This window comes from Rhincodon typus, chromosome 34 (genome assembly GCF_021869965.1).
Source record: "Rhincodon typus isolate 14 chromosome 34, sRhiTyp1.1, whole genome shotgun sequence".
Lineage (NCBI taxonomy): Eukaryota > Metazoa > Chordata > Chondrichthyes > Orectolobiformes > Rhincodontidae > Rhincodon > Rhincodon typus.
Window position 1 is genome coordinate 4,694,762 of NC_063365.1, and position 27,484 is coordinate 4,722,245.

The 27,484-nt window shown below is 43.5% G+C and overlaps 1 protein-coding gene across 1 annotated transcript; it reads left to right on the forward strand.

The window, feature by feature from the left end:
* On the forward strand, positions 1 to 27,484 carry si:ch1073-126c3.2 (uncharacterized protein LOC555816 homolog). The gene is made up of 6 exons (XM_048616326.1): positions 1 to 114; positions 9,076 to 9,158; positions 11,531 to 11,645; positions 16,614 to 16,726; positions 21,644 to 21,758; positions 26,429 to 27,484. The coding sequence occupies exons 1-6, from the start codon at positions 54 to 56 to the stop codon at positions 26,611 to 26,613; spliced, it is 672 nt and encodes a 223-aa protein (XP_048472283.1). The 5' UTR covers positions 1 to 53; the 3' UTR covers positions 26,614 to 27,484.

Consider the following 27,484-nt stretch of genomic DNA (forward strand, 5'->3'; position numbering starts at 1 on the left):
CTCCAAGGGCACGTTAAACTGGCCATTGCTGAGCAGAGCTGAAGCAAGCAGATATGGATCACAGACTGCAAACAGTTCTTGTATTGAGCACTGTAATGTGCACTCTGGTCCCAGGTAAGCTCGAATCTGTGTAACCAGCAGTGTGCACTAAAGATCCATGAAAAAAGGGTCAAAATGGAGTGAAAAGAAAGAAGTATTGACTAAGTTAAGGAGTGAAATAACCACCACCTACAGGCGATGTAAGGGTTAGATGCTAAGTCTTTAAGTAATCTTCTTAAATGAAGGGAATTTGATAGTTGTTTACAGAATCATTTCAAGTGAGTGAACAGGAAGGTGAGATTGACCTAGGTGGAAGAATGCAGTGAATAGGGAGTGAGTCAGAGTTCCGGTTTTGTTTGACTTGGCCAATTAACCTGATTGTGCTGTTAACTCCCACTCACCATTTCCTACATTACAACAGTGACTTTGTACCTCGAAAGGACTCAGTGTGGTGAATCTTAATGTTCCAAGGCTGTGAAAAGCTTTAGAAGTCCAAGCTGGTCTTCCTTTCTGTATCTTGTCTCACCGGAGAAAATCACAGCATCTTAGATGTAATAGAACAATCATATGAATGGCAGAACAGACTGAAAGGACCGAATGGCCTCCTCCTCTCCTACCTTCTATGTGTTTATGGATGTGCCTCAGCTCCCAAGGCTCTCTGGCCTTTAGTGTAACTCTCTCCTCTGAGAACCATTGTGCAAATTACTAAGTAAGGATGGTGTATACCGGAAAGGGTTAACGCACATTACAAGTTAAGTTTCACCCGTCAGAAGATGGAGGACTGTTCCTGGGAGGAGCTAAGAGTTGTGTACCTCATAATGAGTGCCTCAATGATCAACAGCATGTGCCTAAAGCAGCAGCGTGCACTTACTCTGAGATTGTTCTAATTGACCTGTTTTAGAGATGTTATAACGCACCCCTGGAGCAAGTGGGATTTGAACACAGGCCCTCTGGCTCAGAGGAATGGACACTACCATTGGTTACAACAGCTCCTTACCATTTCTCTTAAGTTGAGCCTAATGTCTTCACAAGAGGTGATCAAGTACCTTTAGCTGTAATGTATGAGCTAATAAATACTCTGTAATAAATCTTTACAGGTCTAATCAAGGCTTAGCCTTTCTTTTGCAAAATACGTAGTGTAGATGCCCTTCCCAACTTGGCGCCTGTAACTGGATTAATGCCAAGAAGAGAGAGTAGGGGCAGTGAGTCTAACCATTATGTGTTTAAAGTGCTCACCACTAGCGTTAATACAAGAGCCATGTGGTGTGTCTGAGTGGGACCTAGAGAAACAAAGAGCCCCCAAACTTGATCAAATCCTGAAATCAACTTGCAGAATTGGAAAACAGGAAATGGGTTTGGTTTTGGGTTGAAAATCTACCTCAGGTTGTGGGGTGATAATAAAAAAACTTTTAGGGGGCCTGGAGATGGGTCCCTGAAAAATTAAACATGGCAGCCGTCCTTTTGAAGATGGAATGTCAATCTGGGGCCTTGCTGCTTCAGAGGAGCACCCAACTACAGTGAGGGGCAAGTAACAGAGGGTACGTTCCAACAAGGAAGGTGACCCCTCAGCCACTTTTTAAAGGAGCAGCACAGTGGCTCAGTGGTTAGCACTGCTGCCTCACAGTGCCAGGGACCCGGGTTTCATTCCAGCCTCGGGTGACTGTCTATGTGGAGTTTTCACATTCTCCCCGTGTCTGCGTGGGTTTCCTCTGGGTGCTCCGGTTTCCTCCCACAGTCCAAAGATGTGCAGGTTGGGTGGATTGGCCGTGCTAAATTGCCCGTAGTGTTCAGGGATGTGTAGATTACATGTGTAGGTGGGTTATAGGGGGATGGGTCTGGGTGGGATGCTCTGTGGGTCGGTGTGGACTTGTAGGGCCTGTTTCCACACTGTAGGGATTCTATGTCTAAAAGAAACAAAACAAAGAGTGACATCAGAGTGGGAGAAAATGAGAAGGGACCACCCCCTCCACAGAGTGGCCTTTGGCCAAGCCCCCACTCTTGTAGGCAGTAGAAGCTTGTCAGGCCAGAACAAGAGGTTGGCATGTTGGCCTGGAAATGGGTACCCAGTCCGATTGATACACACAAGCCCTCCTCCAAATTGCTTCAACCAATGTCCTGCAGCTGCCCCAACAGCTCAACGTCAGCGCTTTTAGCCTAACCTGACCCCATCCCAGCCAACATTCCCACCTTGGTGGGGGATGTGCCCCCAGAATTCAGGAATCTAACAGCAGAGGAGGAGGTCAAACAGCCTGTCACAAAGTGGGGAATGGAAGGACATTGGAAACTAGAGTTTCCTGGATGACTCTCAATGTAGAGATTAAAATGAAACAGTGCAGGGAGACTTATTGTGTGCATAATTACAGAAGGAAGGATTATAACACGTTGGAAACAGTTCATACTCACACCTGGAATGAGCAGATTGCTTTAAGAGGAAAGTCTGGATGGACTAGCCCTGAATCCTCTGCAGTTTAGAAGAGTCAGAGGTGTAGGATTGAGCAAAAACCCCCATCATCTATAATACTGAACCATAACTCTGGACTTTGCAAAAGCTTTTAAAAGTTTTTTAAAAAAGGAAGCTGGGCTATGCTCTGGGAAAATTACACAGATGCAGACATAGCTGCTTCGAACCGAAAATCCAATTCACACATTCACTCTGAAAGAACAATCAACCAGGCCTAAACCCTACCCAACCCAAACAGAATGGGGCCTCTGCAGAGACCAGACATTCTGATTCCAGATGTTGTGGCCATAACAGAGACTTGGATATCACAGGGGCAGGAATGGTTGCTGGATGTTCCGGGGTTTAGATGTTTCAAAAGAAATAGGGAGGGAGGTAAAAGAGGTGGGGGTGTGGCATTGCTAATCAGGGATGGTATCACAGCTGCAGAAAGGGAGGTCGTGGAGGAGGGTTTGTCGACTCAGTCAGTATGGGTGGAAGTCAGAAACAGGAAAGGAGCAGTCACTTTATTGGGAGTTTTCTATAGACGCCCCAATAGCAACAGAGACACTGAGGAACAGATTGGGAGGCAGATTTTGGAAAGGTGCAGAAGTAATAGGGTTGTTGTCATGGATGACTTCAACTTCCCTAATATAGACTGGAACCTCCTAAGTCCAAATAGTTTGGAAAGAGCAGATTTTGTCAGGTGTGTCCAGGAAGGATTCCTGACTCAATATGTAGATAGGCTGACTAGAGGGGAGGCCATATTGGATTTGGTGCGTGGCAACGAACCAGGCCAGGTGTCAGAGCTATCGGTGGGAGAGCATTTCGGTGACAGTGATCACAACTCCCTGACCTTTACTATTGTCATGGACAGGGATAGGAGCAGACGGTATGGGAAAGTATTTAATTGGGGGAGGGGGAATTACCATGCTATTAGGCAAGAGCTACAGAGCATAAATTGGGATCAGATGTTGTCAGGGAAATGCAGGACAGAAATGTGGAGGTTGTTTAGGGAGAGCTTGCTACGTGTACTGGATAGGTTACACTGAGGCGAGGAAGGGATGGTAAGGTGAAGGAACCTTGGATGACAAGACATATGGAACACCTAGTTGAGAGGAAGAAGGAAGCTTACTTAAGGTTGAGGAAGCAAGGATCGAACAGGGCTCTAGAGGGCTACAAGGTAGCCAGGAAGGAACTGAAGAATGGACTTAGGAGAGTTAGAAGGGGGTATGAAAAAGCCTTGGCGGGTAGGATTAAGGAAAACCCCAAGGCATTCTATACTTACGTGAGGAACAAGAGGATGGCCAGAGTGAGGGTACTTTGCTTCAGTATTCACCAATGAGAGGGACCTTGACGTTTGTGAGGACAGCATGAAACAGGCAGATATGCTCGAACAGGTTGATGTTAGGAAGGAGGATGTGCTAGAAATTTTGAAAAACATGAGGATAGATAAGCCCCCTGGGCCAGACGGGATATACCCAAGGTTGCTATGGGAAGTGAAGAAAGAGATTGCTGCCCCTTTGGCGATGATCCTTGCGTCCTCACTGTCCACTGGAGTAGTACCAGAAGATTGGAGGGTGGCAAATGTCATTCCCTTGTTCAAGAAAGGGAATAGGGATAATCCTGGGAATTACAGACCAGTCAGTCTTACTTCTGTGGTGGGCAAATTAATGGAGTGAATTCTGAGAGATAGTATTTATGATTATTTGGAAAAGCACAGTTTGATTAGAAATAGTCAGCCTGGCTTTCTGAGAGCCAGGTCATGCCTCACAAGCCTTATTGAATTCTTTGAGGATGTGACAAAACACATTGATGAAGGTAGAGCAGTGGATGTGATGTATCTGGATTTTAGCAAAGCATTTGATAAGGTTCCTCATGGTAGGCTCATTCAGAAAGTAAGGAGGCATGGGATTCAGGGAAATTTGGCTGTCTGGATACAAAACTGGCTGTCCAATAGAAGACAGAGGGTGGTAGTAGTTGGAAAGTAGTCAGCTGGAGCTCGATGACCAGTGGTGTTCCGCAGGGATCTGTTCTGGGGCCTCTGGTCTTTGTGATCTTTATAAATGACTTGGATGAGGAAGTGGAAGGATGAGTTAATAAGTTTGCCAATGACACAAAGGGTAGTGGAGTTGTGGACAGTGTGGAGGGCTGTTGTAGATTGCAACGGGACATTGACAGGATGCAGAGCTGGGCAAAGAAGTGGCAGATGGAATTCAACCCGGAAAAATGTGAAGTGATTCATTTTGGAAGGTCGAATTTGAATGCAGAATACAGGGTTAATGATAGGATTCTCCGCAGTGTGGAGGAACAGAGGGATCTTCGGGTCCATGTCCATAGATCCCTCAAAGTTGCTACCCAAGTTGATAGGGTTGTTAAGAAAGTGTATGGTGCGTTGGCTTTCATTGGCAGGGGAATTGAGTTTAAGAGCTGCGAGGTTTTGCTGCAGCTCTATAAAACCCTGGTGAGACCACACTTGGGATATTGTGTTCAGTTCTAGTCACCTCATTAAGGATGTGGAAGCTTTAGAGAGGGTACAGAAGAGATTTACCAGGATGCTGCCTGGACTGGAGGGCAGGTCTTATGAGGAAAGGTTGAGGGAGCTCAGGCTTTTTTCATTAGAGCGAAGAAGGATAAGAGGTGACTTGATAGAGGTGTACAAGATGATGAGAAGCATAGAAAGAGTGGGTACCCAGAGACCTTTTCCCAGGGCAGAAATGACTATTATGAGGGGGCATAATTTTAAGGTGATTGGAGGAAGGTATAGGGGAGATGTCAGAGGTAGATTCTTTACACAGAGAGTGGTGGGTGTGTGGAATGTGCTGCTGGCAATGGTAGTAGAGTCAGATACTTGAGGGACATTTAAGCAACTCTTGGATAGGCAGAGGGACGATAATAAAATGTAGGGTTTGCAGGGTAGTTTGATCTTAGAGTAAGATAATAGGTCGGCACAACATTGTGGGCTGAAGGGCCTGTACTGTGCTGTACTGTTCTACGTTCTATTCAACTTTGATCATCATTCATACACAGAGATACTGGACATTTCATTTAATCAAAATACATTCACACCTACTCCTGTCAGGGAACCAATTGCCTCAAAGTGAACACCAGTGACACAATGTCAAGCACAGATTTAGCACGAAGATAAGAAACCCACAATTAGTATAATTACAGGCCCCGATCTCACCTGGGGGTAATTCTCCCCGAGAACTATCTGTACCGCTATCTCCGGAAGAGGGATCCCGACAGCAATCCCAAAAAACTCCTGACACAGGCCTGTTCCGTACCAGGATAACCAACGGCGACCGTCCCCGACCAGCAGATCTGACAAAACTACTGACCCGACCGACACCACAAGGCCTCAGGCACATACTGGGGTGAAAACCAGCTCGCATAATCCACCATAAAGTAAGGAAAACCAAGTACTCACCCGATAAATCCACTACTCGTCCTACCACAGACTCAACCCAGGCTGAAGACCTACACTGTCCAAAGTCTTCATCAAGGCACCGGGTACGGCAAGCAGGAATGGCCAACTGTATTTCAAAACAGTGTTTATCCCCAGTGGTGAGCTTAAAAGTCCCAGGACCCCAAAATTTCTAACCAAGCTAGCAGGGAGAGGAAGGTGGTTAGTGACAGGGTGGAGACTCCAAGCCTGACTAAACGTTTCTGTGATCCAAACCCTGTTGTTTAGTTCTAATAGTGCTTCGGACGTTTTGGATTTAATAATGTATTTAGTTACTGTCCTCTGTACAATTGATAGCGTCAATTTCACTGCTTATTGTATTTGCCTTTTATTTCTTGAAATATACTTACCTTTTGTATTTAATAAACGCAGATATTCTTTTGCCCTGAAACGCCTGTCTATCTGCCTTCTTCATTTAACATTCCCTAAATAAGTCCAGTGTCAGAACCAGGGATCTGGGGGTGACTTGAACCACCTAAAAATCAGCAGATTACTGATCGCAAACCAGAATGCCTACAGAGGTGACACAGTTGAAAGATATAAGATCCTGAGGGGACTTTGAGATGTCAAAAGAATGATTCTTCTTGAGTGGGGGAATCTAGAACTAGGGACCATAATTTGAAAATAAGGGGTCACCTTTTTAGGACAGAGATAAGGAAATGTATTTTTTTTTCTCTCAGAGGATTGTCAATCTTTGGAATTCCCTTCCTCAAAGGGCAGTGGATGCTGAATCTTTAAAAATTTTTAAGGCAGAGGGTAGATAGATTCTTGATTTCAAAGGAGATGAAAGGTTATCAGGGAGATGCAGGAATGTAGGGATGAGGTTAAAATCAGATGAACCATGACCTTATTGAAGGGCAGAACAGGCTTGAAGGACCAAGTGGCCTACTCTTGTTCCTTATTTGTATGTTTGTAAGTTATGCCATCAAGAATCAAACCTGATCTAGAAAGTAGAGAGCGTCTAAACCAGAAATTAGTGATGATGTGGAGGTGCCAGTGTTGAAAAGGGGTGGACAAAGTCAGAGGTCACACGACACCAGGTTATTGTCCAACAGGTTTATTTGAAAACACAAGCTTTTGTAGGTGCAGTGAGAGAGCAGGGCACACAGACACAGAGTTTACAGGCAGAGAGATCAGGGCAGAGAGATCAAAAGATCATACAATTGGTGTTAGTGGAGTGTCAGATAATAAGTCTTTGCAGGTGACCAAGAGTGTTAGACAGTGAGTAAAGTGTTTATAATGTCAATGTCAATCAATGTGTGTGTGTGTGTGTGTGTTTGTCGTGTGTACGAGTGCGAGAGAGTGTATGTGTATGAGAGAGGGTCTGTGTGATTATGTGCATAAGAGAGTGTTTGTGTTAGAGAGTGTGTGTGTATGTGAAAGAGTGTGTGCATGAGACTGTGTGTGAGTGTGTGTGTGAGACTGTGAGAGTGTGTGTGTGCATGTGTGAGAGTGTGTGTGTGTGCATCTGTGTGTGAGAGTGTGTGTACGTGTGTGACAGTGCATATGTGAGAGTGTGTGTGTGACAGTGTGTGTGTGTGTGACAGTGTGTGTGTGTGTCTGTGTGTGAGAGAGTGTGTGTGTGAGAGTGTGTGTGTGTGTGTGTATGTGTGTGTGTGTGTGTGTGAGTGTGTGTGTGTGAGAGAGAGTGTGTATGTGTGTGAGTGTGAGAGAGAGTAAGTGAGTGTGTGAGAGTGTGTGAGAGAGAGTGTGTATGAGAGTGAGTGTGTGAGAGAGAGTGTGTGAGTGTGTGAGAGTGTGTGAGAGAGAGTGTGTGTGTGTGTGAGAGAGAGTGTGTGTGTGAGAGTGTGTGCCTCCAGTCTTCGGGTAAACATCCTCCATGGTGGACTTTGAGATACACAACATCGTAGAATCGCCGAGCAGAGGCTGATAGCCTCGTTCGGTCCCCATGAGGACGGCCTTAATCGGGATCTTGGGTTCATGTTGCGCTACAGGTGAGCCACCAAACTCCTCCGTATCTGTAAAATTTTCCTGTTTTGACAGCATCACCTTGATAAATTGTTATAATCTCTCTACCTTAATTAGTTTGTACAGTTTTGAATTACATAGTACACTCTCCCCATACACACACTCTTACACACACACACTGTTTCACACAGACACAAACACACACTCTCACGTACAATCACACACACACACTCTCTCTCTTACACACAAACACACACACACTCTCTCTTACACACACACACACACACAGTCTGTCATACAAACACACACACGCACTCTCTCTTACACACACACACACAAACACACACACACACTCTCTCTTGCACACACACACACATACACACACTCTCTCTTACGCACACACACACTCACACACACTCTCTCACACACACTCTCTCTTACACACACACACTCTCTTACACACACACACACACACACACTTATCTATCGGTGAATTATTTCATCCAAGATGTTGTTTATTTGCAGATACATTCTATTTTGTTTAAAAAACACACTATTTGTAGTCACAGTCAGTTAGTGTGGCATCTTATAAATTCCAGCTTTTGGAATAAAACCAGCCTGATCCCAGGTTAAAATTCTGAGACAGATTCTGAACAAAGCCTCACATCTACAATTCACTGTCTGACCTGAGATGTCCCCGTTTGTATGTTCCTATGGCTCTGCCTGATTGTCAGGAAAGCACAGCACTGACATTGACTTTATAAACACTTTACACACTGTCTAACACTCTTGGTCACCTGTAGAGACTTATCATCTAACGCTCCACTCACACCAGTTGTATGATCTTTTGATCTCTCCGCCCTTGATCTCTCTGCCTGTAAACTCTGTGTCTGTGTGCCCTGCTCTCTCACTGCACCTGACGAAGGGGTTGCGCTCCAAAAGCTTGTGTGATTCCAAATAAACCTGTTGGACTGTAACCCGGGTGTCGTATGACTTAGAGAAACATCAGATTTGGTTAGAGGTAAAGAAACCATTGTGTGTATATAGACATGCACATTATGGAGGATACATGAAGCTTGTGTTATGTAGAATGGAAACAGTTTAGATTATGTTAGATGAATGCAGAAATATCGCAGAAACCAGATTAGTAAAATTTTTGAGCAAATATTCATAGTTTTTGAGTTATATCATTTTTTCCCTTTAGGGGTATACCTAACTGAGGAGGCTGATACCTGTCAGATTACATTTGATGATGCCAACTACCAGAAATTTAGCAGCAAGTTAAAGGTAACACATTCATAATTCCACTGTGAGTATCATAACTCCACTGTGAGTATTAAGATTGTCTCCTCGATCTCATGTAGAGAGAATATTGTTCAGACCAGGAACTATGTTTCAAACTTTGTGTGTCAGCTGGACTGGTGTTTACAGCATCAACGCTCCCCAGTTGAACAGACTACAGTGAGTGCAAACATGGGGCAGTGCGGTGACTCAGTGGTTAGCACTGCTACCTCACAGCACCAGGGACCTGGGTTCAATTCCACCCTCAGGCGACTGTCTGTGTGGAGTTTGCACATTCTCCCTGTGTCTGCGTGGGTTTCCTCCAGGTGCTCCAGTTTCCTCCCACAGTCCAAAGATGTGCAGGTTAGGTGGATTAGCCATGCTAAATTGCCCGTAGTGCTCAGGGATGTGTAGACTAGGTGGGTTCAGGGAATGGGTCTGAGTGGGATCCTCTGAGGGTCAGTGTGGATTTGTTGGGCCAAAGGGCCTGTTTTCACACTGTAGAGATTCATCATTCATGTGAGAAACACTGGCCTTTCAATTCAGGTTTTAATCCCAGCCGCAGCTCCCTATCTCCCACTCACTCGCTACAAAGGTGTACCAGACTCTGATATGGGAATGCAATTTATTCAGTAGCTTCAGTGATTTATTCTGAGGAAGGGTCACCAGACCTGAAATGTTAACTCTGTTTTTTCCTTCACAGATATAGCCAGACCTGCTGAGCTTTTCCAGCAACTTCTGTTTTTGTTCCTGATTTACAGCATCCGCAGTTCTTTCGGTTTTTAATTCATTGACTTGTCCATTCATTTAAATGTCTCCTCTCTCCATCCTCATTTCACCACTTCATAGAATCCCTACAATGTGGAAGCAGGCCATTCAACTCATCGAGTCCAAACAACCCTCCGAGTAAACCCGGTGGGTAATAGAAGGGGCGTGGAAGAATATGGACACTGGAGACAGAGTGTGTATGAGGGGGCATGGGTGTCAAAGCGAGTTAAGAAAGTAAGGCCTGAGAGCAAGAAGACCTAACAACTATGTACATGTTGGGTCAATGTCCCAGTGAACAGAAGCAGTGTACTAACCAGCATGCATTGCCAGCTGCACACCTTCGCTTCTGCCTCAGGCCTGTTTCAGGAGGTCACATTCCTGATTTCAGCCTGACCCGAATCCGGAATGGCCAACATCCTGAGGGAGCTCGCTGACTTCCAGGAGTTGAGAATGTGGCTTGTTCCACAACTGCACGGGACACTAATGAAACTGCAAAGGAAGAGCTGTGGGCAGATTTCAACAGCTTTACCTAAGGAGGGATCGATGGCAGTTCAGACAATTCTCTGAGCTGATTACTGAGACTAAAGGAGCATCTAATGAGGAGAGGTCAAACGTGTTGAGTCTGTTTGTGATGAAGTTTAAAAGAATGTGAGGTGCAAACTCTGAGAGAGCTTCAGAGACCAGATGCTGAAAACATGTCTGTCTTGTGGAGAAATCTAAAACTGAGGAACCTCAGTTTCAAAGTAAGACATTCCCCATTTAAGATGGAGATGTAGAGAAACTTTTTGTTCAGCAGGTCGTTAGTCTTTGGAATTCTGCCCCACAGACAGCAGTAGAAACTGTGTCATTGAATACCTTCAAGGCTGAGTTAGACAGATCTTTGGTTATCAAAGTAGATGGGAGAGATGTTGGCATAATGGTAATGTCTCTGGACCAATAATCCTGTGGCACAGGCTAATGCCATGGGAATGTGGGGACAAATCTTATCATAGTGCCTGGAAAAGCTTAAATCAAATCAATAAATCTGGAATTGAAAGCTAGTCTCAGTAATTGTAACCTCGTAACTGTTGTCAAAGAAGGAAAAAAGAAATATTGAAGAAACCTAGCAGGTGTCAGTATGACTCTTTGAAGAACTGGACTCAAGATGTGATCACCATGATCTTGTTGAATGGCAGAGCAGGTTTGAGAGGGTTGATGAATCTTCTCCTTTCCTTATGCTTTCATGTCATCAGGGAACAGCCTGACTAGAAGTGAATAAAACCAGCTCATGGGATCAATCCTTTATAACCGGTACCAATCGCCAATCCCTGAACACGAAGGCGGAGACACTGTGACAGCTTATTCACTGTGCACTATTGCACTGGTATTCAGTGACATGTAGAAATGCCACAGACTGAATGTGTAATGAACTGAGCAGTATACAGATATCCTTCAATCTTTCACCAGCTCAAACTCAGCCAAACATCTGCTGTACAATTGCTCACAGAAGCATTTTGATATTTAAAGAACTGGACAGAGAGAAGGAGACGGAGAGAAAGACTCAAGTTAGCTTCTGTCATGTGAGAACTCAACAGCCACTTCTTCAAATCTCTTTTTCACTTTGTCTTCAGGCACTGGCCAAATGTCCTGGCAATTTTACAAAGCATTTGAGTGTTGAGGAACAAAGTGAATTTTTGGGGCTACTGCAAAATGCTGCTGACGAATTGAAATCTCTGCGTGTAAAAGGTATGAACTTTCTCAATCTATGGAACCTTTTCTTAGTTTTGGTCCTCATCCTTGGTAACCTGGTAACCAGGCTCTCAGAGCCTGAGGAACTCACTGCTGTTTGTATTTATACTATTGTCCTGTTGGATTTAGTCAGTTTGGATGTTCAGGATGGACCATACCTTAAGCTGTTCCCTCATTGAAACATTCCAGATTAGAATATCCTGGAATTTCATCCCCAACAGAACTTTGGGTACACCCACAACAAACAAGCTGCAGCAGTTCAAAAAGTTAACTCACCAACCCCTTCCCAAGGGCATGCTGGCCCAGTCAGCAAAGCCTACATTCCATGAATACAAATAACCAATAATTTATTTAAAAGAAGAATTTCAACTTTGATTCAGTGATTTGGGTGCAAATTGCACTACAAAATGGTCCTCACATTTTCAACTTAATCTTTTGTTCAAATCTCCATTCAAACTCAATTCAAATTGATAAATGCAAAAGCTTCAAACAAGATTGACCCCGGGTAGCAATGACCATAATATAACTGAATTTTACATATAAGGAGATGAGGAAAAACTTCTTCAGCCAAAGAGCGGTGAATCGATGGAATTCATTGCCACAGAAGGCTGTGGAGACCAGGTCATTGAGTATATTTAAGACGGGTATAGATAGTTCTTGATTGTCAAGGGGATCAAGGGTTATGGGGAGAAAGCAGGAGAATAGGATTGAAAAACTTATCAGCCATGAATGAACAGCAGAGCAGACTTGATGGGCTGAAAGGCCTAATTTCTGCTCCTCTGTCTTATGGTTTCTGGGTCTTAAAATATGTTAACTGATAGGTCAACAGAGATGCAATGACAGCCATCTACAGGGATATTTCAGAATATACAGAATAGATACATTGTCCATCGCTAATTCCCTCGGTGATGATGACCCCCCACCCCACCCCCCCTAGAATTACTGCAGTCCTTAGTGTGTAGGGATACATACTGTCAGGGAGACAGTTCCAGGATTTTGATACAACAGTGAAAAACCAGTGTTATAGGTCCAAGTCAAGGTAGTGTGTGGCTTCAAGGGGAATTTGCAGAAGTAGGTGTTCCTATTTTTCTTGTCCTTGCCCTGTGTAATGATGGAGGCTATGGTTTGGTAGGTACTGTCAAAGGAACCTTGGTACACACTGCTGTCACTGTGTATGAGTGATGGAGTATGGAATGTGTAAAGGGTGATGGATACAATGTCAATCAAGCGGTCTGCTTTGTCCTGGAGCTTCTCGAGAGTTATTTGAGCGGCACTCATCCAGGCAAGTGGGGAGTATTCCCTCGAACTCCAGACTTGTGCCGGTAGATGGTGGACAGGCTCTGGGGAGTCAGGAGGTGAGTTAGTTACTCAACACAGAATTCCCAGCCTCTGTCTTCGTGACAGTGATTGACCTTTCTCTCAGGACATGAGAATTTTAATTGAGTGTGAAGATGAGGAGGTGACAAGACGAAGTCAAACTTGGCAAAGCAGCCTGAAGATTGTCAGTGCAAAGGGACAACTGAGCATGCTGGTGTTATGGGAATGACTTGGCAGAAGTTAACATCTAAAATGTCAAGATACCTTCAGCTGAGATACTGGAAATTTTTCTTGGTATGTATATTATGTCCAAACACTGAAAAGACTTAGCAATTCTCCAGAATTGTGAGTTGGGTTTTGATGCCAGAAAACGACATTGGACGCTTCCCTTTCCATGGTATCTCATTTAGTGAGAGAGGCTTTATAGAGATGGCACAAAGTTGGGGATAGGCAACAAATTTGTTTGTTAACACATAAGGAGTGGGAGAATGTTAAATCCACTGTGTATCAGCATCAGGAAATTTGGTGTACTGTTCCAAGTTTTTAACTCAAAGCTGAGGCACATTGTAATTCCCGGAGAGGTACAAAATGAAAGCTCGACAAACTCAGTCAGATAACTCAAAATCTGATTAAACTGTGGATTGATATCTTGAAGGGGAGCTTTGCACTGTATATAGTGTAGATAATGGCATAAAAGTACAAAAATATATTCACAGACTAAGCGAATTGGCAAAACAGTGGCAGATGGAGTTCAAGGTAAGTAATTGTGTTGTTATCCATTTCAGACCAAAAAAGCACAGATTAGGATACTTTCTAGATTTTATGAAGTCAAATACAATGGAGGTCCAAAGAGGCTTGAGGATTTAGTTGTATAGATCTTTAAAATACCACAAACAGGTGGAGAAAATAATTAAGAAAGCTAATGTAATGCTGGCCTTTATTTTTGTTTTTGATTCATTTGTGGGATGTGGGCGTCGCTGGCTGGCCAGCATTTCTTGCCCATCCCTAGTTGCCCCTTGAGAAGGTGGTGGTGAGCTGCCTTCTTGAACCACTGCAATCCTCCTGCTGTGGGTTTACCCACAATGATATTAGGGAGGAAATTCCAGGATTTTGACCCAGCGACAGTGAGGAACAGCGATATGTTTCCAAGTCAGGATGGTGAGTGACTTGGAGGGGAACTTGGAGGTGGTGGTGTTCCCATATGTCTGATGCCCTTGTCCTTCTAGGTGAAAGTGTTCATGGGTTTGGAAGGTTCTGTCTGAGGATCTTTGGTGAATTTCTGCAGTGGTGGAGGGATATCTAAAGGACTGGATAACAAGGATGTAGAAGTTATGCTACTGTTACACAAAACCATGGTTAGATCCCATGTGGAGCACCACACCTCAGGAAGGATTATATTGGCCTTGGAGGGAGTACAGTATAGTTTACAACAATGATACCTGGACTTCAGGGGCTATGAGGAGAGATTACACAAATTAGGCCTATTTTCTTGAGTGTTTAGACGGTTAAGCGGTGATCTGATTGAAGTCTTCAAGATATTAACAGGGAAAGACAGGGTAGATAAAGATAAACCATTTCCACTGGTTGGGGATTCTAGAACTAAAAGGTATAGTCCAAGAATTAGGACCAGACCATTCATGGGGAGATGTTCAGAGAACTCCTACATGCACAGGATGGTAGATGTTTGGATCTGTCTCCCACAAACAGCAGCGGATGTTGGATCCATTGGTAGTTTTAAATCTGGAATAGACACATTTTTGTTCAGCAAAGGTATTAAGGGATATGGGCCGGTGTATGAAGTAATGCCACAGATCAGCCATGATCTCATTGAATAGTGGTACAAACTCAAAGGGCTGAATCGCCTACAGCTCCTATGTTTCTACGCTTGGAGGTAGAAGACAGAGGGTGGTGGTGGAGGGTTGCTTTTCAGACTGGAGGCCTGTGACCAGCAGTGTTGCCACAAGGATCGGTGATAGGTACACTGCTTTTTGTCATTTACATAATGATTTGGATGTGAACTTAGGAGATATGGTTTAGTACATTTGCAGATGACACCGAAATAGGAGGTGTAGTGGACAGTGAAGAAGGTTACCTGAGAGTACAACGGGATCTTGATCAAAGGGGCAATGGGCCAAGGAGTGGCAGATGGAGTTTAATTTAGATAAATATGAGATGCTGCATTTTGGAAAGGCAAACCAGGGCAGGACTTACATAGTTAATGGTAGGGCTCTGGGGAGTGTTGCCGAACAAAGACACCTAGGGGTGCAGGTGCATAGTTCCTTGAAAGTGGAGATGTAGGTAAACAGGGTGGTGAAGAAGGCGTTTGGCACGCCTGCATTCATTGGTCAGAACATTAAGTATTGGAGGTGGGATGTCATATTCCAGCTGCACAGGACATTGATGAGGCCACCTTTAGAAAACTACATGCAAATCTGATCACACTTCTATAGAAAGGATCTTGTTAAACTTGCGAGGGTACAGAAAAGATTTACAAGGATGTTGCTAGGATTGGAAGGTTTAAGTTATAGGCAAAGGCTGAACAGGATGGGGCTTATTTCCCTGGAGTGTCAGAGGCTGAGGGATGACTTTATAGAGGTTTATAAAATCATGAGGGGCATGGATAGGGTGAAGAGCCAAGGTCTTTTGCCAAGGGTGGGGGTATTCCAAAGCTAGAGGGGCATAGGTTTAAGGTGAGAGGGGAAAGATTTAAAAGGAACCTGAGGGGCAACGTTTTCACGCAGAGGGTGATGCCTGTATGGAATGAGCTGCCAGAGAAAGGAGGCTGGTACAATTACAACATTTAAAAGGCAGAGATAACATGGTGTGGAGCTGGAGGAACACAGCAGGCCAGGCAGCTTCAGAGGAGCAGGAAGTTGACATTTCTGGTTGGTGACCTTGTTCATTTCTGAAGAACCATCCCGACCCAAAACGTCGACTCTCCTGCTCATCTGATGCTACCTGGCCTGCTCTGTTCCTCCAGCTCCACACTGTGTTATCTCTGACTCCAGCATCGGCAGTTCTTACTATCTCCAACATTTAAAAGGCATCTGGATGGGTACATGAATAGGAAGGGTTTAGAGGGATATGGACCAATGCTGGCAAATGAGGCTAGGTCAGATTGGAATATCTGGTCAGCATGGACAAGTTGGACAATAGGGTCTGTTCCCGTACTGTACGACTGAGTTAAGAGAAGGGGAGGGTGTTTTGAAGTCAATACAACTGAGATGAAGAGTGTGACATGTAGGATGATAAAATGAAAAATGAAAAGAACCGTCTTTACACTGCAGGGAGAGAGATGAATGTTTTCTGTTGTTATTGAAGGTTATCTTCAAGTGAATGTTGGAGATCCCTTCACACTTTAGAAACGAGTAGGAGAGGTGTTCCCAGTGATCTGAACCAGTATGTACCCCTCAACTAACATCACTAAAACAGATTAATGGTCACCATCACTTTACTGATTGTGGGATCTTGCTGTGTGAAAGTTGGCTGTGTTTCCTGCTTTACAATGGTGACTGCACTTTGAAAGTTTTTCAGAGAATTGCTTTGGGATGTCCTGATGTTCTGAATGGCTGCTGAGAAAGGTGAGTTGTTGCTTTCTGTCTATGCTGGCGGAGGTGTAATGTTCTCTTGTGTCTCCTTTTGTTACAGCCTGCCGGAATGTTCATCCCAAGAACTGCAGCTTTCCACAGATCCCTGCAAATGGAGGCCTGATATGTATGACTCATAATAAAACCCGCTATTGCAAGCCAATGTGTAACCAGGTGCAAACTCACAGCTTTGCAACACCAATCTCTGACTCCTCAGAAACATTTCCAATCTTCTTCATTCCTCATCTTCCTTGCACTTGGTGTCCCAATGGCTTTTCCATAGATATCACCACAATATTGGCTGAGACTAGTTCATGACTGATCCACTACATGGGAGCCAAATGTTAACATTGATGGTTCTGAGGTAATCTCTCAATAAAGATGCACCAGTATGTGGAGAAAGCAAATAGTCATTCGGGGTATGGCTCAGTTCAAGATTCATCCACTGCCTTACAATCATAGTCAAATTAGTGTTTGGCTATTTATGACTTAAATCAATCATTGTCAAACCACTTGAAATGTGCTGGTGCAGACTTTCCCACAGGTCGTCCATAGAAGGAAATCTGGTTGATGTTTAGTTGGATAATGTGGTTAGTTAATTCAAGGTTCAAGGTCAGACAAACAGAAGTACAGCACCAAGATGGTTACAGGACTAAGTGAAAGAGGTGACAAGTTACAGCAGGGTAGCAGAGTCGGTGGAGATGGTCAGCATACTAAATGTTTAACCCAAAATCTAAAGCTAATATTCTGGGAGCATGGGTTTGAATCTCACTGTGGCAGATTTGAATAAAAACCTGGAATTTAAAAAATAAGTGGTCCAATGGTTACATAAGATCATAAGAAATAGGAGCAGGACTAGGCTATTTGGCCCATTGAGCTTGCTCTGTCATTCAATAAGATCATGGCTGACTTTTTTGTGGACCCAGCTCCACTTACCCACCTGATCACCATAACCCTTAATTCCTTTGCTGTTCAAAAATCTTTTCCTTTAAAACATTTAAAGACGTAGCCTCACTGCTTCATTGGGCAGGGAATTCCACAGATTCACAACCCTTTGGGTGAAGAAGTTTCTCCTCAACTCAGTCCTAAATCTGCTCCCCTTTATTCTGAGCCTATGCCCCCTAGTTCTGGTTTCACCTGCCAGTGGAAACAACCTCCCTGTTTCTATTTTATCTATTCCTTCATAATTTTATTTGTTCCTATAAGCTCCCCCCTCATTCTTCTAAATTACAATGAGCATAGTCCCAGTCTACTCATAATCTCTCCTCATAAGCCAACTCTCTCAACTCTGGAATCAACCTAGTGAACCTCCTCTGCAGGCCCTCCAGTGCCAGTACATTCTTTCTCAAGTAAGGAGACCAAACCTGTACACAGTATTCCGGGTGTGGTCTCACCAGCACCCAATACAGCTACAATATAACCTTACGGCTTTTAAACTCCACACCCCTAGCAGTGAAGGACAATATTCCATTTGCCTTCTTAATTACCTGCTGCACCTGCAAACCAACATTTTGTGATTCATGTAACCATAGTTAATTGTCAGGAAACACACATCTGGTTCATTAGTGTCCTTTAAAGAATGATTTCTGCTATGCATGTCTAGCCTACATGTGACTCCAGATCCACAGCAATGTGGCTGACTCTTAACTGCCCTCTGGGTAATTATGCAATGAATGCAGGCCAGATGGTGATGCCCACATCCCATGAATGAACAAAGAACAAGGCCAACAATACAGCACAGGAACAGACTGTTCGGCCCTCCAAACCTGTGTCGACACATTTTGCCCTTCCACACTAAAATGGTCTTCTCTTACAGTGTCCATATCCCTCTATTCCCTTCCTCCTCAAGTGTTCCTTCAGGTGATTCTTGAACGCTGCTATTGTGTCTGCTTCCACCACCTCCTCTGGCAACGTGTGCCAGACACTCAACACCCTTTGTGTGAAAAACACGCTTCGCACATCTCTTTTAAACTTCCTCCCTGCACCCTGAACCTGTGTCCCCTAGTTCGCCCCTTCAACCTCCTGCATTCCAGTGAAAACAAACCCAGTCTATCCAACCTTTCTTCATAGCTAAAATCTCCCATAACAGGCAACATCCTGGTAAACCTTTTCTGTATCCTCTCCAAAGCATTCACATCCTTCTGGTAGTGTGGTGACCATAACTGTATGCAATATTCCGTGTGTGGCCTAACTAAAGTTCTATAAAGCTGCAGCATAACTGATCTACCCTTATACTCAATGCCCCTTCCAATGAAGGCAAGCATGCCATAGGCCTTTTTTATTACCTTATCTACCTGCGCTGCCACCTTCAGTGATCTGTGGTCCTGCACACGCAGATCCCTAGGAATATCAATACTCCTAAAGGTTCTGCCATTCACTGTGTAATTACCACCTGTACTTGACCTTCCAAAATGCATCACCCCACAGTTGTCTGGATTAAACTCCATCTGCTGTTTCGCTGCCCATGCCTTTAACTGATTTATATCCTGCTGTATCCTCTGAAATTCCGCCTCACTAACCACAACTCCACCAATCTTTGTATCATTCGCAAACTTACTAATTGACCAGTTACGTTTTCCGCCAAATCATTTATGTAGACCACGAACAGCAGTGGTCCCAGTATTGATCCCTGTGGAACACTAGTCACAACACTTCATTCCAAAAAGCATCCTTCCACTGCTAACCTCTGTCTCCTGTGACTAAGCCAGTTCTGTATCTATCTTGCCAACACAACCCTGATACCATGTGACTTCATCTTTTGTACCAATCTGCCATGAGGTGCCTTGTCAAAGGCTTTACTGAAGTCCATGTAGACAACACCAACCACTTTTCCCTCATCAATCGTCTTCGTCACCTCCTCAAAAAACTCCATCAAGGTAGTGAGGCACAACCTCCCCTGCACAAAACCATGCTGTCCCTCACTGATAAATGAATTAAATAAAACCATGAGCTTGCCTGCAGTAGCCTGAGATACATTCACACACAAAGGACACAAATCTGTACTGAAACATTCCACACATTATCAGCTTGGATTGGGACAATTAACATTCACAGCACACAAGTAAGAGGCAGTGACCATCTTCCACAAGAGGGAATCCAAGCACTGCCCTTTGACATTTAACAACTTTTCCATCTCTGTTAATAGCGTGGGGATTAGCATAGAGCAGAAACTGAATTGGATTCGCCATGTAAATACTGTTGCTCCTACAGCAGGTCAGAAACTATAAATCTGGCAGCAAATAACTTATCTCCTAACCCCCAAAGCCTGTCCACCATCTCTAATGGTGTAAGTCAAGAGTGTAATGGAATACTCCTCACTTTCTTGGTCACAAGCAGCTCCAACAACACTCAAGAATCTCGGTACCACTGAGGACAAGCAGCCCATTTGATTGGCACCCTACCCCACGACTTTCAATATTCAGTCCCTTCACCACTAAGTAGCAGCAGTGAGTACCATTTACAAGATAAATTGCAGTAACTTACAAAGACACCTTCAATATCATCTTCAAAACCTGGGAAGGACAGGGACAGCAGCTATCTGGGAATAACACCCCTTGCAAGTTCCCCTCCAAGCCGCTCACCATCCTGACTTGGAAATATACCGTTATTCCTTCACTGCCATTGGGTCATAGTCCTGGAACTGTTTTCTCTACAGCAACTCTCACATCCCAGGAGAGCATATCTGAAATAACGTTCTGAGAAGCATACACACACAGTGCATGCACACAGAAGTGTAATTCCTTTGTACGTTCCAACGTAAACATATGTTATATTGTGAGGTCCCAAAACTTATGTTTGGGATAGGGAGCCATCACCAAACCTAGTTTCTGGTATGTTAAATTTTTTTTTTATTCATTCATGGGATGGGGGTTTCACTGGGTAGGCATCATTTATTGCCCATCCCCAAATGCCCAGAGGGCAGTTAAGAGTCAACCACATTGCTGTGGGTCTGGAGTTATATGTAGGCCAGACCAAGTAAGGATGGCAGTTTCCTTCCCTAAAGGGCATTAGTGAACCAGATGGGTTTTTCCCAACAATTGACAATGGATTCACGGTCATCATTAGATTCTTAATTCCAGATTTTTTTAAAATTCGATTCTAACTCCATCATCTGCCATGGTAGGATTTGAACCCAGGTCTCCAGAACATTATCTGGGTCTCTGTATTAACAGTCCAGGATAATGGTACTAGGCAATTGCCTTAACCTCTCCCCTTCAAATAAAACATTTGATCAAATTAAACCACATTGGACCAAATTAGAACCAACAGCTCCTAAGTGCATTGTAACAAAATGACACAAAGGAATGTTACAGAATTTTAAATTAAAAGTCATTTTGTTAGATGATGCTGTATTCTAGTCCCCATGGGGCTCATTACTCCTTCTTCAGCTTTTTCTAAGTACGGTGGCTCAGTGGTTAGCACGGCTGCCTCGCACTCCCAGGGACCCAGTTGAATTCTACCCTGGTGACTGTCTGTGTGGAGTTTGCACATTCTCCCTGTGTCTGTGTGAGCCCCCTCTGGGTGCTCTGGTTTCGTTCAACAGTCTGATAATGTGCAGGTTAGGTGGATTTGCCACGGGAAATGCAGAGTTACAGGAATGAGGTATGGGTCTGGGTGGGATGATGTTTTGAAGTTTGGTATGGGTTGAATGGCCTGCTTTGACACCGTAGGGATTCTATGATCTAATTAGCAGTGGTAGATAATAACACACAATTGAATCTTAACAAGAAGAGGCACTTGTTTTACACAGCAAGATATAGTTTATTACAAAACAACAGTAGGTACAATTTACATTGACTAGTTAGGTGTAATTACAAAATTATCAGGAGCCAGAGACAATACATCTGTCTCCATTGGGACTTGGTCAGTGATAAGAAAATGTGGAGATTTCCTTATATTGTTGCCATTCACAGTTGAGAGAGAGCTTGATGAATCTGGGACATTATGGTCAATTTTGCTGACAGCAGTTCTGAAACCACTTGAGTTCAGTCTTGCAGGCTGTAAAATTTCACAGGCTCATGCTGTAAAAGATATTTCTTCGCGAAGTGGAAGTCAAACCCATGCTGAAATATACTCACTGTGCTTGTACAGGGTTATGATTTTGATTTCTTAAGAAGAACGCGACTGTATGAAACGTGTGGAGAAGGCAATGATTATACCTGGAGCACGCAGTACCTTGGAGGGAATAGGTTGGCTGTCTGCTCAGGTACGTCTTTCTGTTACAGTGTTGTGAACTTGGTGCGTGTGTGTGTGTGTGTCTGTGTCTGTGTATGTGCATGTGTGTGTCTGTGTGTGCACAGCTGTGTGTGTGCGTGTGTTTGTGTATCCGTGTGTGTGTGTATCTGTCTGTATGTATGTGTGTGTGTATATCTGTCTGTATGTATATCTGTCTGTATATGTGTGTGTATGTGTGTGTGTGTGTGTCTGTGAAGATATGTGAGAGTGTGTGTGACTGTGAAGATACGTGAGAGTGTGTGTGACTGTGAAGATACGTGAGAGTGTGTGTGTGTGTGTGCGTGTGTCTGTGTGTATCTGTCTGTATATGTGTGTGTGTGTCTGTATGTGTGTGGTGCTTGCAGTCTCAGGCTGGATGTTGTTCCATGGCAACACCCCAGCCCACGGCTGTGTTTCTAAATGCCCCTCAACACAATATTACAGACTAATTCCTCTTTAAGAGTTGCTAGTGAAGAAGAGGCGCTTGAGCAAGGAAACACCCACAATTCACAGCACCATAAAACTTCTCAAAATCAACCAGACCTTAAGAGGCCAGGGGTTGGGAGAAGGGGAGTGCAGGTAAATTTTGGATATTGTGGAGCCTGCAGGATTTACCAGGATGTTACCAGGAATGAAGGGTTTCAGTTATAAGGAGAAGCTAGATAGGCTGGGAGCATCAGAGGTTGAGATGTGACCTTATAGAGATTTATAAAATAATGAGGGATACAGATAAGGTGAATAGCAGGTGTCTTTTCCCTAGGGTGGGGGATTTCAAGACTGGGGAAAAGTGAGAGGATAAAGATTTTAAAAAGACATGAGGGGCAATTTTTTAACACAGAGAGTGGTTCATGTGTGGAATGAACTTCCTGAGGAAGTGGTGGATGCAGATACAGTTACAAAATTAAAAGATGTTTGGATAAGAAATGTATGGAGGGATATGGGTCAAGCGAAGGCAGGTGGGACCAGTTTAGTTTGGGATTATGGTCGGCGTGGACTGGTTGCACCAAAGGGTCTATTTCTATGCTGTATGATTCTATGAGTAGCTAACGGTGGCTGAATGGGGTAGGAAGTGAAATACTGGTTTACCATTGGTGGTTTGAGGTGAAAAGATTATGTCAGCATCATGTTGAGTTTCACCGCGTCATGTGGCGGGTTCCCGTGTGTAATAATTTATGGGCGATGCATGCTCCTTCGTGTAAAGCTCCCTGTGATTACCACCCATCTTCAGGACCCTTGTAGCAGACAGTTTGCAATCGTTTGAAAGTGCTGTGTGTGGTCGTTGCCAGGGGCCTGGGCTACACTCTGCAAGAGGGCAGCAGGTCATGGGCAGATTACATGGAGGCTGGGGACTTGAGTGAGTCAGTGATGGAGGGGTGGGGGTTGGGTGGCGTATGTCTGGGGGCATTAAGGTGTGGGAGAGAGAAGAGGCTGGAGTCCTGGGTGTTCATGGGGGAAACATTCAGTAAAACGTAAGCCAATGACTAACCTAAAGGGCAGTTTTCTGAACTGTCCACATGTAGGGCCTATCCAATGCTTATATATTATAAAGTTCTTATTTGAATTAATCTACAACATTTCAATCATTCCCCCTGAGTTTGTCCTGGGACTATGTCCTTTACATAGAAGGGAGACCCAGCTAAACCTACAAGTTCAAGCATGTTCTGCACTGGACTTCAACACAGACCTTCAATGCAGAATGAACACATTGTTATTTCTTTTACACAATAAGGAAATGTCCATAACTCCCAGTTCTGACCATCAGCACACGCCAGTGTTGAGGTATACCTGTGTATTTAACTGGCTGGCTGAGTTAGCCTTAACCAACAGCCATTATACATGTGAATAATGTGAACTCAGTGAAATGTGAAATATTTACAGGCAAAATTTAAAAAATGTAAAAAAGCATTTCCTGTGCACGCTGCCAGCATTTTAAATTTTAACTAGAATTATTTGGGGACCAGTAAAAGGGTGGAATTAGGGCCCACATCCAGTACCTCAATCAGGGATGTCAGTTACAATTACCCACACAGTGTGCTTTGTTTTTGATTGTCTCAGTGTGAGCATCCTTGGCAAGGCTGGTGTTTATTTCCCAGCCCCTCGTTGTCTTTATGAAGGCAGATGGTGGCACCAACTCACTTTTTTGTGCCATGGCATTCGTCGTGGTAATGGAGCTGTTAGTGAAATAAATCCATGGAGGACTGAGCCGTCAGAAGAGGGAGCAATGAGACCTCCATGGGTGTGTGGCGACCTCAGGGAAAGGACTGTTACTGGCTGAGCAAGGATCGAGGTTTTTGGGGGGGTGGGGTATTGAGGTCCTCAAGAAGGGAATCAGAGACCCTCAGCTGAGGGAGTATTCAGGCCCTTGAGGGAGATTGTAATGATGCCATAAAGGAATGAGTATTAAGATCCTCAGGAGATCGGTAAGGGAGGCCTCAAGGATCAAGGAAACCGTTGGCCCTTTGTAAGAATCAATGGTCTTTGCTGCATTTGAAAAAAAAAGCCTTGTACCTTAGACCAATGATGAACAACTTTGGTTAAAATTTAACTGCAGCCTGAAGCAGCACTGAAGTGCCTCAGCCTCACATCAGGACCAATAAGTTATAGCTGACATATACCTGTTCAATCAATCAGATTGACAATGTGATACAGATTGGGACCGTTTTTGTGTTGTGGTCCTTGCCTGATAGGAAGTGGATCAAAACAGAGAAAAAAAAGACTAATTTCATGGTGACCTCTAGCTACCATTCATACGCATTCACAATCAGTCATTGTTCTGGTCAAGTTTGCTTGAATTTGTTTTGACTTACCGACCATTGGTTCTTCTCAGTCAAATGAAACTTGTTTCTGATAGCATCGTAGCCAATCTCAGAACAATTTTTCTTCTTTTTGGGTTCCTCCACAACAACGCAATTAAAAGTTCAACACAATCACTCCGAGCCAATTGTGTAACAATGATCTGTTCTTACATCTTACATTCATTTAAACCCTGTAATTTAACAGCTCTGTACTGCTTTATGCGTGTTTCCTGACTTTCGCAGGTGAAGTGGAAGCTTTCACTTTCTTGCAGACAAAATCGATGATTTCATGCCAATCATGGCCTAAGAAAGAATGTCATTTCCCAGTAAAGCCTGATGCCTCCTGCAGCTTCAGTAGACCCTTTACTATGTTCTTTTCTTAGACTTTGCCTTTTTCAGGCTTTGAATGTCTCTTTGTCATCTTAATTCTGGCTTCATAATGTTACCATTTCTGTGACCCTTGTTGAAATTACTTCCATGGCCTTTGATCTTGTTACTGTAGCCGTGAATTGTGATGTTCACTCATTGTGACGACACATTCATCGTGAGCTGTAAGTACACCTTCTTTAACGTCTAGCCTTATTACCCACTCTACTCCAATAATTTCAAGTTTAGTTTTGCTCTGTTGGGATGTTTAGTTTTACTCATAGAGCCCCAATGTCCATTCGCTTCCTGAATGAACATCTAATTGGGAATGCTTCTACAGATTCTCACTCCAACAAATCTCTAATTGGCAAACGTGACTTGCTTCTAGCTCCTTCTGATCTTCCTTTCATGTCTTAAGTGAAAGGTTTTACCATGAAGTGCTTTTTCCCCTTTGTTGATCTTTTCTCTGTAGATGACGTAACTGCTCAACTGCTTTATTGCTCATCATCTGCAGCTGTTGGAGTGGTCTTAAAACCATAAAGCTGTAAACATCCAGTACATAAGGGCTTAGATAGGGTGAATAGTCAAGCTCTTTTCCCCAAGGCAGAGGAGTCCAAAACGAGAGGGTATAGGTTCAAGGGAAAGATTTAAAGGCAATGTAAGGAACAACTTTTTCACACAGATGGTGGAGCATGTCTGGAATGAACTGCCAGAGGAAGTAGTGGAGGCTGGTACAATTAGAAAAGGCATCTGAATGAGTATATGAATGAGAAAGGTTTAGAAGAGTTTGGAGGAATGGTCACTTGACCCGAAACATTAACTCTGATTTCTCTTCACAGATGCTGCCAGATCTGCTGAGCTTTTCCAGCAACTTCTGTCTTGTTTCAGGGTTTAAAGATATATGGACCAAATGCTGTCAAATGAGACTAGATTAATTTAGGAAATCTGATCAGCATGGATGAGTTGGACTGAAAGGTCTGTTTCTGTGCTGTACATCTCTATGACTCTGTGACTCTACTGCTCCTGGGGCTACTAAAATTCTCACTGTCACTGTGTTGCATAGTGCCACTAAATCAAATTTCAATCTTCACCACAGATATTATGCTTGTTTTTGGATGTCTAGGGTCGTTTGTTGCCACCAAGTGATTCTTAAGGAGAAGAGGATCTCATCTTAAAGTTTATTGCATGTCAGAATCAGGGACTAATTACATTAATGATATAAACGTTGTTACTAAGACAATCAAGAGAGCTACAATACAGGCCTTCAGTCCCCGAGATTGTGAGCTGCTCTAGCTTCTCCCAGTTCAAGCCCTCATGGCATCATCAAATTGGATAGAGCTCAATGCAAATTCCAGTCCCTTCAGAAACCATTGCCCTATACAACAGTCTACCTGGGGACAATCTTTGACAAATTTTCTTTGGAGATCCAGCCAGTGATACAAATAACTCATAGAGGTCAGTATGAGTAAACTTCCTAACACTGTCTATGTTCTTTTCCCAGCGAGTTCCATAAGAGTAAGTGGTGCAGCGTCTGCCTACTTTCCCAGGTTGTGCCAAGATGCATTCTACAATCACACCGAGGAGAGACGGTTGATTTCAGTTTTTAAGGAAGAACTCAGTCAGCTGGGCATAGACAAAGTCAACAGTAAAACTAAGTGCCTGCTGTGTGGGGGCATACACATTTAATCCATACACGCCATTTACTACAGAGCAGAAACAGCAGGATTTTGCGTCTTCACTCTTTCAGGATTGATTAAATTCAAAGATGATTGTGACACTATTGCTGAATTTTAATCCTAAGCTTCCTCCAATATTAGTACATTCAGTTTCTTCCTATATTGCAATACAAAGTATTCTCCTACATTACAGTACTGAGCTTCCTCTTATAATACGGCATCAAGCATTCTATATCACAGCACTGATCTTCTTCCCAAGCTTCCTCTTATATTACAGTATTGAGCAACCTCCTTTATTGCAACATTCAGCTTCCCCATATATTATAGAACTGAGATTCATTCATACATTACAACATAGAAATTGCTGGAAGAGCTCAGCAGGTCTGTCAGCACCTGTGGAGAGAAATCAGAGTTAACGTATCAGGTCAAACGACCCTTCCTCAGAACTATATTCCTCAGAATTCCTCCTGTATTGATATATTGACCTTCTTCCTATATTATAGCACCAAGTTTCTTCCTATCCCAGAAGGAAAAAAATCTGTAAAACTGGTGTGTGTCACAAACTGGACTCTAGCAATATGACCAAACATCTTCCTCCCAGTACTTTTAATGAGTTTTTTTTGTTCCCTATGAAATATTGTAGCTCTGAACATCCTATATTACAGCATCAAGCTTCCTGCTGTATTACAATGTCAATCTTCCTCACATATTACAGAACTGAGCTTCCTTCTATATTATATTTCCTCATATATTGCGACAACCAGCTTTCTCCTATGGCACCAAGGTTCATCTGGTATTGAAGTACTAAACTTCCTGTTGCATTATGCTGCCATGTTTCCATTGTGTTATATAACCAATAAAGTACATCAATAAAATAAAAA